We start from the raw sequence: 13,573 nt of genomic DNA, 5'->3' as shown, positions 1-13,573 counted from the left end.
GTGTTGACCCACAGACTTGAAGCTCAAGAAAAATACAAGCAAGTAAATGAACATGTGATGACAAGAAGAATGCTTGATGGAGAGGGTCCCTGCAGAGCAGGTCCCTGCAGGTGCCTGCAGAGCAGATGGGATTTCTAGGGTTTTAAAGATAACCACCCACTCCCCCAACACAAATATGCAACAGTTGCAGCCTCTTGGAGATTAGAAATCACTAGAAAACATTTCTTATAAAAGTATTTTTTTAATAAATTGATGTATTTCAATGCTGTAACATGATAGCCCAATGCTATTTCAAGGTAACAAAAGTGAAGATTCCTGGTATATATATATTTTAATATAAACACTATGAATGACAGTACACCTGCATTCAACTTCAAAAGAAATTATCCTCAGGCTCACGAAGATTCTTTAACAGCTGTAACAACTTTCAAATAGTGAAGATGTATGTGTTTTGATTGAATAGACAATGAAAGTCTAATAATTCAGCTGCACTTTCTTTTCCATTCTGAAAAGAAAGGGACACAACGGCAGTATGGATGGCTTGCTGACAGAACTCAAGTCTTTTAAACTTAATTGTTTAAAGAAAATACAGCATATATCAAAATTACAGAGTATCTTACAGAAATGGAACCAGAAAAAGATACACAGATTAGAACCCTGAAGCAGTGAATGTGTTTCTACCCGTTTTGTGATGGAAAGAAGCCATGGATATGGAGTCCTACAGCCATCTATAGTGTTGAATCTCCTCAAACATACACTAGTAATGAACTAAAACCAAAATTCCCTGCTCTGTACAAATGCTGGTGAAGGGTAACTTGCACTATTGCTATGAGTCAGAGCAATAGCTATCTGGATTTCAGGCATCAAGTGGAGGCTCTCTTTACTGTAGTACCACCACCTTTTATAATCCCACAAACCACACACTTTCCAAAACTGATGCCACCTTCTTAGAATTTACAAAAAAAAAAAAAAGAAAAAAAAGAGCATTTACAACAGTGGGAACCAGTAGTTTTTGATACTCTAACATTCTATTCATGTCCAATCCAACATGAGAAAGATGTAGGTTTCATGTGTACAACTACAAAGAGTATCTGACTCCACCATATTTCATGTATCTTAATGAATGGGTTTTAGATACAAGATTTTTCTTATGAAAAATCAGGTTGAGAACAAGGTTTTTTCCCTCCAAAGGCAAGGAAAAGCTGGTGAAATGTTAGTTAACGGAATCTACCCTCAATTTTGAACTGTAGAGAAGGACCTGACTTGAATGAGATTTGCTAAAGTAAGGACATTTCCTTATTTCCCAACCTCAGGTACAATTAGATGGCAAGAAATCGAATCTCCAGAAATTTTATATGCTGATAGTTACTATGATAATGGGCTTATTCCACTATTTAGATTGACCAGGCCCCTTTATGCTATTTTTATTATACTCCAAATTCTGCAGATGAAAATAAATACAACAAAGTAATAACAAAATCATTTGCTTGCCCGAGTTGCTGGATACTGTATAAGCATAAGACTGGATGTTCTTGGCTATCTCCAAGAAGTTTCTAACTTATTTGTCAGTAGCCCAGATTTAAATCATGTATAATTTGAATGCATTAGGAGAAACTGTAATCCACCATATTATAAGAAATAAAATGTTGAGTAAACTACATCAATAACCTGGGTTTTAGTGATAGGACTCTTCTTTTAATGACCCAACTCACTGCTATAGCCTTAGTGTTTTGTCCTAAATGACATTTTTAGTCCCGAACCAAGTCAAGTTTTCATAAGGATCATATACTCTTTTCTTCTTTTCGCCAGATCTCTTAAAACAAGTGCTCTGCCCCCTAAAGAACTGAGAGTGATTTATGAAGGCTTTCCTCTCCAGAAACAGAACAGTCAAGAGCATAAGTTAGGTTAAGAGGCTCCATTTCCCTCAGGTCAATGCTTATAACCCAAGGTTTATTTTCCCTGTGAGTAGGGTGTGCTTGAGTTGATAAAATGAATCAAAATCAGCTTATGGAAAAGTTAAAAATGCAATTTACTGTACGATATGTATCTTCACATAGAGTAATAGCAAACAATCCAATCTCAAGTTTAAATAAATGTAGATGACTTTAAAAGTAACAATATATATATATATAAAGCTGAAGTGACTGCCTTGGATAACTTATACACTGCATCCGATATTTTATGTAGGACATTCATTTTTAAGGCAGAAAAATCTAATTTTACATGTAATGATGTGGTTCGTACATCCAAGGATCAAACTGGGAGGAGACTCGAGCAGACAGATTCCTTGTTAAGGAGGACTTATCTGGGGTGACAATTTCATTTGTAGTGCATGTTATGTATGAGACATATATTTGAGAGAACATAAAAAGATGAATTTTAAGACACACAAATATGAGTTTCAACAAGAGGTCAATGAGACCTGCCATTCTATTTATGAGGTCAAACTACTCCCATAATAAACTAACATACTCCAACATACTCCTTCTGGTATGGTATGTAAAAAATCTGAAATATCAAAGAATTACCTTTTTGGGGTGTGCTACTTTAGACTCTGGTTTTTAAAGTCTAGCATAAAAGGTAGTCTGAATAGTTAAAAGCAGTTGAATGTCAACTCACACTGCTATTCAGAAGGATACCACTTAGGACATTCCTACCCCATCAACAAAAGTCTGTGCAGGGAGGAAATCAGTACGTATCAAAATAAAAGGAGCCCCCCTCCCCCCACCTCCAAGACATGTGCAAAAACACTCCTCAGTCACTAGCAAGAATATCCTTAAAGAAAAACATCTTAATTTCAGAATCAAAGGCATTTATGCCAGATACACACAAGAATGTGCCACCCTGCCTAGGTGGATGGGTATTTGTAATGAAACCAACTGTTAATGGGAACCTCGGTGGATGTGCTACTCAAAATGGGAGGGAGTACCAGGAGCAAGTGGGCCCAGGGACAGGCCACATGTCCTGCAGATCACGGTGCCCCGCCCTCAGGGCTGTGTGTGTGCTCCTTCGCCTTTGTCAGTTTGGTTCCCTGAATCCTGGTGCCAGTATCTTTAAGAACAAAAACAAACAAAAATCCAAAAGACAATTCTTAAGCAGGTCTGGTGACTATAATTGTGTAGGTACCTTTTTGTGTGCCTATTATTTATGCCGGAGCTCTGGCAATTGTCAGGAGTGTACAAAGATTGCCTGCCTAATTTTTGAAGATGTGAAGATTTTCTTCTTTCACGGTGGCAGGAGTCCATGCAAGATTTGTAAACAGCGATAGAAAATACTGTAAACATAACTTAACAGAGTTTGTATAAAACAGAAGTTAATCCAGATTTACAAGTGGGTAAAAAAAACAGAGGGTGGCTTCATACAAAGTTCTCCCTCCTGCGCCAAGTGATTTTTTTTTTTTTTTTTTTTTTTGATTAGAAATATAATCCTGAGCTGAAAAACTGGGATTTGGGGGAGAGCCATCTTTGCATATGAAATATCCAAAAGACGCTTACTTTGCTTTTCTCTAGTGATATTCAACTGCCAGAGACAGTTCTGAATGTGTGACTTTGGAGACATTTATAGTTTCGTGTGACGCCCGGGTCTGGAGCCCGCTGCAGTGCTTGACATGGAAGCTGATGCAGCAGCATCCTCTGCTTCCTCCAGTTCATCCTGGAGCTCTTGGCTGACACTAGACTGGAGGGCTGCAGGAGTAAGCCACTCCTTCGGGAGGCAACTCTGTAGAAAGGGTATACAGGAGCTGAAGTAGGCAAGTCGATTGATCCAGCGAGGAATCTCTTTCCCACAAAGAATCTATAGAGGAGAAACAGTTTTTGAATTATGTAAGAGGTCAAGGTTATTTGGTTCAGTGCCAAGGAGAAGTACAGGGAGGGAGCTGAATGTATGGAAAAGCCTCTGCAGTTCAGCCTTTGGTTTGCTGAAGTCTTTGGTAACAAGCAACCTGATTTGCGCAGGAGCCTAGGGTGCCTACTGTCAGCTCCAATCCTTCCTTTCAGCCTTCTGTCAAGTTGCTCACATTTTACGTCTGTGAAATCAAACTAATTCCACTTAGCCCATTTCTTTCTTTGATCCTAGCAGCTCCTTTGAGACACATGTAAAAGTACTCTGAATGAGGCAGAAGAAAGGACCCTTATAAATACAATATATTACTAGAATAATAGAAGTTCCAAGCACTCAGAGCATTCAAACCTGGATAACTTCCTACTTGTGAATTCTCCTTCTTTAGATTCTTTTCTACTTTCTTTGCGTGTCCATCACTCTATTTTCACTGGTCCACATTTCACCCTGACTCACGTTTTCCAGGAAGCTCATACTGGTTCAGAAAGAAGCATCTCTCTGAATAGGGACATGGCTCCATGACTCAGCTGCAGCCATGGGGCTATGGTTGGGAAAAGGCATGGAAGCCTGCCCTATCTTCAGTCTGAAGGCTCTACTACAAGTAAAAGTGGGGTTCTAGGAGGAATCCCTCTGAGCTGATGATCTGCTGCAACTAGTCACTCACTTCCCGTCTTTATACTGTCTTTTGGATTCCTGAGCATTCTTTTCCTATTTCAAATAGTAAGAATTTGATCTTGTATAATACTAACTTTACTCTTTATTATCTTTTTTGACTCTGTAGACAATGAACTTAACTCATGCTCCACTGCCTCACTGGTATTTTTATCTTCAAACATATCAAAGATTATGACTGATGTGATCTGGAAATGCTATCTCAGTTGATGAGATAGCATTTCGGAAAGAGTTTTAAAGTACCTATATCTACAAATTAGCTAAAATTTCAGTAAGCTGGCACCTGTAATTATGCAACTTTTTTTCCTTAGAGGTTTTTACCCTACCCCTTTAACAGTTACTGCATTTACTTTAAATACCATGTCTCTATCTTAATTATAGGGCAAGTTAGAAGATCTCATTTGAGGAAGGTAGCATGTTTTGACCATTTTTGATTCCTCAATATCTCTTACAGTACCTATGAGTAGAGAGAGGTTGAAAAGCACTTAAAATATCTGAAGAATATTTAAGCAAGAAAGAAATGTAATATTTTTCTGATCCATCTGTAAGTTGCAGATATTGTGCTCACTGACTCCTAAATCTAAGAAAAAGGCCATACTTTGTCAACCACAGTAAAATGATCAAAATTTGAAAATTTAACATAGATACAATAAAATTAATATATAGTTCATGTTTAAATTTCATCAATTGTCCCAAAATGTCCTTTAAAAAGCATGTTTTTCCCTCAGTCCAGGATTCAATCCATAGTCACAAATTCCATTTAGCATTCTTCTTACTTTAGTCTCTTTTTAACTGGAACAATTCTTCAGTCTTTCTCATGACTTTGACACTGTTGAAGTGCATAGTCCAGTACTTTTTTGGCTGTCCCTCAACCTGGCTTAGTTTACTGTTTCTTATAATTAGATTCAAGCTATTCATTTTAGGAAGAAATGTCACAGAAGCAATAATGTATCCTCTTTAGTGCATCATGGAAGGCCCATGACGTCATTTACTTAACTTGGTATCTTCCAGATTTCACCACTGTAATGTTAATATTTTTCCTTTTGTAATTAATATGTAATTTGTGGGAAGGTATTTTGAGAATAAGTATATATTCTTTCCCTAATCAAGCATCTACCCACTACTTTTAGCACAGAGTGATGATTCTTGTTGGACTCATCAGGCAAGATAACTGCCAAATGGCCATTTTCTAATTCCATCATTCATTCCACGTTTACTAATTTATCTAAGAATGGGTTCATGGGTGCTCATTTTATTAAATGACTAAAATCTTTTACTATTTGGCTTCATATGTATATATATTCATATTCATATGAATTCATATGAATATATATATATGTATGAACCCATTTTTGAGATAATTACAGATTCACATGCAGTTGTAAGAAATAATAAAGTTCCCATATACCTACCCTTCACTCATTTTCCCCTAATAATAACATCTTGCACAACTTTTGTACATCAAAACCAGGAAATAGACACTGATAAAATCCACTGACTTTATTTAGATTCTAAGATTTATCTGCACTTATTTGTGTGTGTGGGGGTAGCTTTTACAAAGCTCTAAATGCCACACTGATCTACATCCCTGGGTAAAAATAACTGTTATAAGAGTGAAGGGGCAGGATCTTCAGCTGGAGACATAGGTCTGAGGTCTTACTTTGGAGGCCTCTGCTAAAGTATAAGGAGTTAAACCCACTGGAAAAGGTAGGCAATTGAGGTTGTAAATCAAGAGGTGATGGAACCAAATGTATAGCTGGAATAAACCCTGGTGGCAATGTGGAAAAATGATCTGGAGTGGAAGAGATAGATGGTGTGAACAGAGAGGTGGAGGACATCAGATGAGGCAGATGCAGGGTTATAGCAGTGGTGGCCAATAGACAGAAAGCCATTCTGGAGGAATCTATGCAAAGGAAGAGGACATTTGGATGTGGGGAATGAAGAAGGTATTTACTATCATTCTAAGGCTTGTAGAGATAGCTAAAGCTATGGCAGCGAACATAGTCACCTACAGGGAATGTGTTCAGCAAGAATAAAATAGGCTCAATGCTGATAATTTGAAGGACATAAACATTTTAAGGTCTGGGAATAGGAAGCACTGCCTGTAAAGAACACTGAGAAGAAATGGTTAGGTAGGAAGAAAACCAGTTTGGAGGGGGTGGGGGAGAGTCAAGGGAGGAAGAAAGGGTAGACGGAAGATATATAATGATGCTAAATAGTTGAGGACAGAAATTGCATTTGGCAATTAGGATGTTACTGGTTACTTTTTCTAGAGCAGTTTAGGAAGAAGATTGGAGAAGAAATGAGACACATACCTAACATCATAGATAAATGCAAAAGGGAAAAATTCAACTATACTTTGCACTCAATTAGGTTGACATATTACCATGTATTAAAAAAATCATTACATAGCATATATAGCAAAGCAAATATATCCAAATGCAATTACCTTTTTTAAAAACTTTTTTTTATCATACAGTATAACATACATACAAAGCAAAGAAATAAAAAAGCAATAGTTTTCAAAGCACTCTTCAAAAAGTGGTTACAGGATAGATCCCAGAGTTTGTCGTGGGTTACTGTACCTTTTAATGTGGAAATCAAAATAGATTTTTGAAGTTACTTCTATTTTCAAAAACTTAACAAGTTACTCTGATAAGAAATTTCAAAATAATCAAAATTAAACTTCAAGCAGAAGATGGTCATAATGAGAAAGCAAGTTATAAACTGAAATATCTGACTTGATCCTTTCCCTACAGTCAAATTTTCAGAGACCAATTCTGCTTGTGTTCTATGTATATTGGGGGCATTTTTTCCCTGATTTTCCCTAGGTCTCTTGAAGCAACACTCTTGAAATGTGAAAGATGACATTCTACAGTCTCATGATGAAATTCAACTTAATAAAGATAAGTCAATCTCTGTGAGAATGTTATTTAGAAAGATAACCTCACAGGTCCTGAAATTTACTTCAAGAACGTAGCCCATTTTGAGTTCCTAACCATAAGGGTAGTAACTCTTAGAGGCTTTGCACTCACCTTCTCATTTAGGACATACTAGATATTAATAGAGAATCAGAGATGTGCAGAAATTGTTAGAGTTAGAGGCTTCACTCAGTTTTCTTTAAGGGAGCCTTAGAGAGCACCTGGAGAAAAGAGTCTTCCTTGATTTATCCTGTCCCTTAGCAAAAAAACAAGCCTACTAGATGACCCTAACCCAAATTCACTTTATTGTGAACTGGTTAGTAAAGTGTATTTTAAAGAATTCTTTTCTTGGTGGGGGTGAGGGAAAGGAGACAAAATAAAATTTTAAGTTGGAGAAGAAAGATATCATAGCTATTGATATCTTATTTAAGACCTTATTTTAAAAGATAAAAAGTAATGTGAATTCTGACATTAGGTTATAAAGACAGGAAAAATAACTTTAGAAGAATAAACTGTAGATATCACAAAGTAGTAAGTCAGCACAAAGGACAATACCAGGAAAAAGATAATTTAAAGGAAGCTTACAAGAAAAGATAATGTGATGCTTGGCTAACTGGAGAAATTCTCATAATAGCGTTATACCTTTATAGACAAAAGATGATGCAAGCACAGGCTGCTTTTGATTATTCTGTGAAATACCCATGGATATATTTTAAAATCATGCCAATTTAGGACTTCACAAAAAGTTGCAACAAAATTGACCAACGCAAATACTGACATAGTACTACAAGCAAAAACATCTTAAACTTAGGGAGGCGTGAACTTACACAATACCATTCCCATCTGTACATTCTTAAAAACATAGGCAAATAAGTATGACATTAGATTTTATATCTGAGACCTATTTAGGGATATGTGCATACTTGAAGGCTAACTACAGACATGGTCATTAGGAATATTTAGATTAATGGGATAGTGACTGTTCCAGTTCAACAGCTGTTTCCCTCATTCTCCTTCCTGAGTTTTGATTTTGTTCAGTTATCTATCCTCCTCCATATTATATTCACGGGAAGCTGACTCCATCTCAGTTCTTAGGCATGCAAGTCGGTTAATCTAAAACAGGGTTCCATTAACAACAGTCACCTGTACTTGTAGATAAGCTTTTATTGGAACATTGTGGTGCCCATTCATTTATGAATTGTCTATGGCTTTTGGGCTACAATGGCAGAGTGTATAGCCTGCAACCTAATACTGACTGGCCCTGTAAGAAGAAGTTTGCCAACTCTTGGTTACAACAATGTTTTAAAACTCATAGGTCATTAACTTTATTTAATGCATTGCATACTTTGCTCTGCTTTGCTTTATTCACTTAATAATGTATTCTGGAATTCATTCTGTAGCAATATATAGAGTATTCCTCATTTCTTTTCATAGTCAGAATAGTCCTCCCTGTGTTGTTGTACCATGATTTATTCAACCAGTTTTCTATTAATGACATTTGGGTTATTTTTAGTCTTTGCTATTACAAAAAGTGCTGCAATACTTCTTTTCATATTTTTGCCAGTGTGTCTCTGGGATAGATTCCTAGAAGAGGGATTATAGAGTTGAAGTTTAAATATGAAAGTAATCACGCTACAAAAACCAAACAGTTTTTACTACTACCCACGGTGAAAAAATTTTTTGCCTCATGATCCAGTGTACACACATACAACCAAAACGAGTATTACAATTGCCCCACTTCAGCCTCAGTCTCAACCACAGCCCTGGCAGGCTGAGAATTAAAGGCTCCACACCACCTTATCCTTGCGGGGAGCTGTGGCTGACAAACACCACCTGTTGGGCAGAATGGGAAAAGCACAGATTCTCGAGGATCCATGGAAAGTCAAATTTTCTGGATTTCATCCTCAGGGAAACTGGACACTGGGTACACCCTCCCTTGGAGACCTGGGCCTGCTTTATCAGGGAAAATTTGATTGGGGTCCATCATATCTGTGGAGACTCTCCTCAAGAAAACTAGCAACTTACATAGAAGAAGGCATGAACATTATAACTCAAGATAGTTTTAAGGACATCTAGAATTGCTTTTCAGGCCCCTCAAACATAATATGGGTTCAGGGTTGGAAGATGGCAGAGATGGTGTTATTGATGTTCAGTAAACTTACCGATTAGGGAGAGAATAAATTAGGACAGGAGGAATAGTGATAAAGTATAACAAGTACTGTACTCAGAAGTAAGGTCTAATTTGAGTTCTGCATAACAATCTCAGGTAAGTGTCTTTTCCAACTGGAGCCTATTCTCATCTACAAAACCAGGAGACTAGATTAGATATTGTCTCATATCTCTGTCAATTTTAATATTCTCTGATCATTGAATACATTATCTACAAATATAATGTCTGGGATTAAGGAAGCTCAGAACCACTGTCCCTCTTCTATGAAAACTGATTAGAGCACTTCCATGATATTCATGCATCCACTAGACTGGTGGCTCTTCTCAAACTTTTACGTTCCTTTGAGTCACCTGGAGAGCACGTTAAAAAGGTGATTCTGACTGAGTAAGCGTGTGGCTGGGCAGAGATTACACATTTCTCACAAATTCCTAGCTGTTACTGATGTTGCTGCTCCATCTTATGAACCACACTTTGGGTAGAATGGCATGAACCTCTGTTGTACTGATTTGAAAGTTACGTAGTAGAACCCATGAAGGATGTGAAAGGGACAAGTAGGTGAGGATCCCTGCAGAGGTCATTGATGCAATAGCAGCTCATTTTCTCTTTTTCACCTTTCAAACTTTCTGTGGTACCTTATTGCTGCCACTGCAACTATCTGCTAGAAGTAAGAGAAGGCTGAGAAGCTGTTAAGAATTAAGTTTTTCTATTTAATTACCTAAAACCTAATTTTATTTTATAATCATTTGATTCTTCCTGCCCCTCACCTCCTTTCTTTCTATAGTCCTTTGATTTTTTTTTTTCCATGGGCAGGCATGGGAATCGAACCCAGGTCTTCGGCATGGCATATAGTCCTTTAATTTGATCTAGTTTTGATCTTCTGCTTGGATTCAAGAGTTGGGAAAGCAAATAACTGCCTATATCAATGGTTAGCAGAATAAAATTTCAAGATAGGAGAAATTAGTTACTTATTAATAAGTAAGAGCCAGGAATAAATTCAGGCTGGCAACTAAAATTTAACAAGAAAGAAATTATAATGGCTAAGAAGCAGAAGTCTCTTAAGCATTTATTTTTTTCTTAAAGTGAAAGTTTTCAAGTTGTAATAAAATGAATTAGAGTAAGAAGGGACAATTCTTATTTGTACTCACTCTCTTCCTACTGTAAAGTAATTAATGAAATCACCATTCAAACTATGCTGACTCTAAAGTTCCAATTCTGAAAGGTAATTCATATAAGAGAAAGAAATACAATATCATATTTTACACAACATGAATTATCAGAAAAAAAAGAACCAAAATTGAATATAGTGGGACAGCAAGTATACTAGTCAATGTTAACTGTTTGAAGAACTTTGAGCATAAAATTGAATTTACCTCTGATAAAGCTGAAGAAAAGTGATTGCAGTTTTTATGCATCAAATGATAGGCATTGCCCTTGTATTCTTTTCCAAGTTCTTCTACAATTTTTTCTATATCATCTTCTAGGAAGTCAGTGCTCCCTAAAACAACAGCTTCTCTTAAAAAAAAAAAAAAGAATATTGCATGTGAAATTTAGGTATTTTTAAGCATGTTTAAAGATTGGCTTATTTCCATATGGTTGATTTGACAAAGTAGGGTTAATAAGATGAAAAGATACTTCATTCATTCCAAATATTTTAGTTTCTACTTTTCTGCACTAAGCTCTTAAGTACACTACTTCTGAATAATATTAATGCAAAATAAATAGCTTTCTTTATGAAAGAGCATATTCATTAAATGGAAACTGTAATATCACAGTTATTTATTTTCACAACTCTTAACAGTAGTTACATTATTAGGGAACCAGATCCATGTTGCAGCTATTCCTGCTTAATTACAAGAAAGGGCTGGCCATATTCCACTTAGAAATACTATGTTAAAATTTGTCACTGTGGTATAGTGAGATGTAAGTATCAAGCAAAATGTTTAAAAAAGCATTATTAAAAGCAACAACAATAAAAACAACCTTGAAAATAAAATAGACATTATTCAATAGAAGAGGAATTTTAGTCAGATACAAGTTAGATAACAAGGAAGCTGAAGATACTCAGAAAACCCTTTTATCTAATAGTTTTGCAAAAGGGAGACACCTAAGGAATGGATTCAGGATTCAGGATGGCAGTATAGCACTCTAATTGTAAATCTTACAAATCGTGGTAGGCTAAGAGAACCATGAACTCAATAGTGCTAAAAATGTGTAGCCCTATAACAAATTTCAATGTTAAAAACTCATTTTTCACTTGGCTAGTTTTTAACGATTATAGGCCTCAAAGTTTCTTTAAAGCTCTTTGAAACTGATATTCTAAATGTTAAGTTAAATACAAACTTTTATTAAGGAATAGAAATTTAATTTTTAGTATTCAGATTTTCACTTCTATTTACTATTGATAAGGCTCCAGAGTACACCCATGCCCATGCATTTCAGGTTTATCAATACATGTAATACACGTATGGTAACAATAGTCTCTAGGCTAATCAACTAGTTATTTCAGATTTATAAACAGGATGCCTTTCGTTAGGAAAATGAAGAGATTTTTAATAGCGGCAGGTTATGTAACTTTCCACTCCCCCAGCCTACCCCCTCAAAAATAAAACACTCAATAAATTTGGGGGTGGGTATAGGAAATAATTTGATACAAAAATCTTCAAATGCAGAACCTGAGTTATACAAAGGTAAACCTTTAAAAAGTAGGCAGAGTATCTTATATCGGTCCTAAATAAAAGTAATAGACTAGGCTATGTCACTTTATTTGGCTGACTCCCATCTTTACACAACTTAAGATGGATTTAATTTTAAGACAAAGTGTCAGAAACTAAAACAATATTAAAGAAACATTTTAAACTTGCTCAGTTTTAATCTACAGAATGAATTTTGTATGCCTGAAAATAAGCTTTGGCACCTAAGACAGTGTAATAAAAATTATCCTCCCTACTTACTTAAATTTAAATGTTTCTCCTAGTTCAGAAGCATTTCCTGGGGAAATTTCAAATATTCCAGAAAAAGGGTAAGGATGGCCACCATAAGCAAATTCTGAAAAGAGAAAACTCATGATTTTTAGTATTTATCACATAAAATTTAACCAGAATGCTGAATTAGTTTTAATAAATGATAAGGATAATAATACCACCTAAATATTTTTCAAATTTATAAAATTTTCACAAACATCTTATTTAGTTATTAGTAGTAAAGAAAAATTGACATAAAAGACCTGAAAGTCTAACAGTGAGACAAAGGTAATCTTTTTTATTCTTTTTAAATTTTTATTAATAAAACCAATCAACATACAATATGAACATTCTTTTTTCATCACATAGTTGTATATATTCATCATCATGATCATTTCTTAGAACATTTGCATCAATTCAGAAAAAGAAATAAAAAGACAACAGAAAAAAATTCATACATATATACCCCTTACCCCTACCTTTCACTGATCACTAGCATTTCAATCTACTAAGTTTAACATTTGTTCCCTTATTATTTATTTTTAATCCACATGTTTTACTAATATGTCCATAAGGTAGATAAAAGAAGCATCAGATACAAGGTTTTCACAATCACACATTCACATTGCGAAAGTTTTATCATTATACAAACATCTTCAAGCAACATGGCTATTGGAAAACAGCACTACATTTGCAGGCAGTTCCCTTCAGCCTCTCTGTTATGCCTTAACTAAAAAGGTGATATCTATTTAATGTGTAAGAATAACCTCCAGGATAATCTCTGGACTCTGTTTGGAATCTCTCAGCCATTGACACTTTATTTTGTCTCATTTCTCTCTTTCCCCTTTCGGTCGAGAAGTTTTTCTCAATCCCTTGGTCTGAGTCCCAGCTCATTCTAGGATTTCTGTCCCATGCTGCCAGGAAGGTCCACACCCCTGGGAGTTATGTCCCACGTAGAGAGAGGAATGGCAGTGAGTTTGCTTGTTGTGTTGCCTGAGAGAGAGAGGCCACAT

The 13,573-nt window shown here is 35.8% G+C and overlaps 1 protein-coding gene across 7 annotated transcripts in view; it reads right to left on the bottom strand.

Moving 5' to 3' along the window:
* Window positions 1–3,539: 3,539 nt before the first annotated feature.
* DESI2 (desumoylating isopeptidase 2) overlaps window positions 3,540–13,573 on the bottom strand; it is an 89,569-nt gene continuing 79,535 nt past the window's right edge. For all 7 annotated transcript variants that reach the window (XM_077168501.1, XM_077168503.1, XM_077168498.1 and 4 more), the window contains 3 exons: window positions 12,552–12,645; window positions 10,971–11,112; window positions 3,540–3,792 (listed from right to left, as the gene is read on the bottom strand). In XM_077168501.1, the coding sequence (XP_077024616.1) occupies window positions 3,559–3,792; window positions 10,971–11,112; window positions 12,552–12,645 (470 nt within the window). In that variant the 3' untranslated portion in view covers window positions 3,540–3,558. The remainder of the gene's footprint in view (window positions 3,793–10,970; window positions 11,113–12,551; window positions 12,646–13,573) is intronic.

The sequence above is a fragment of the Tamandua tetradactyla genome, chromosome 7 (genome assembly GCF_023851605.1).
Source record: "Tamandua tetradactyla isolate mTamTet1 chromosome 7, mTamTet1.pri, whole genome shotgun sequence".
Classification (NCBI taxonomy): Eukaryota; Metazoa; Chordata; class Mammalia; order Pilosa; family Myrmecophagidae; genus Tamandua; species Tamandua tetradactyla.
This window is presented reverse-complemented; position numbering and strand designations above follow the sequence as displayed.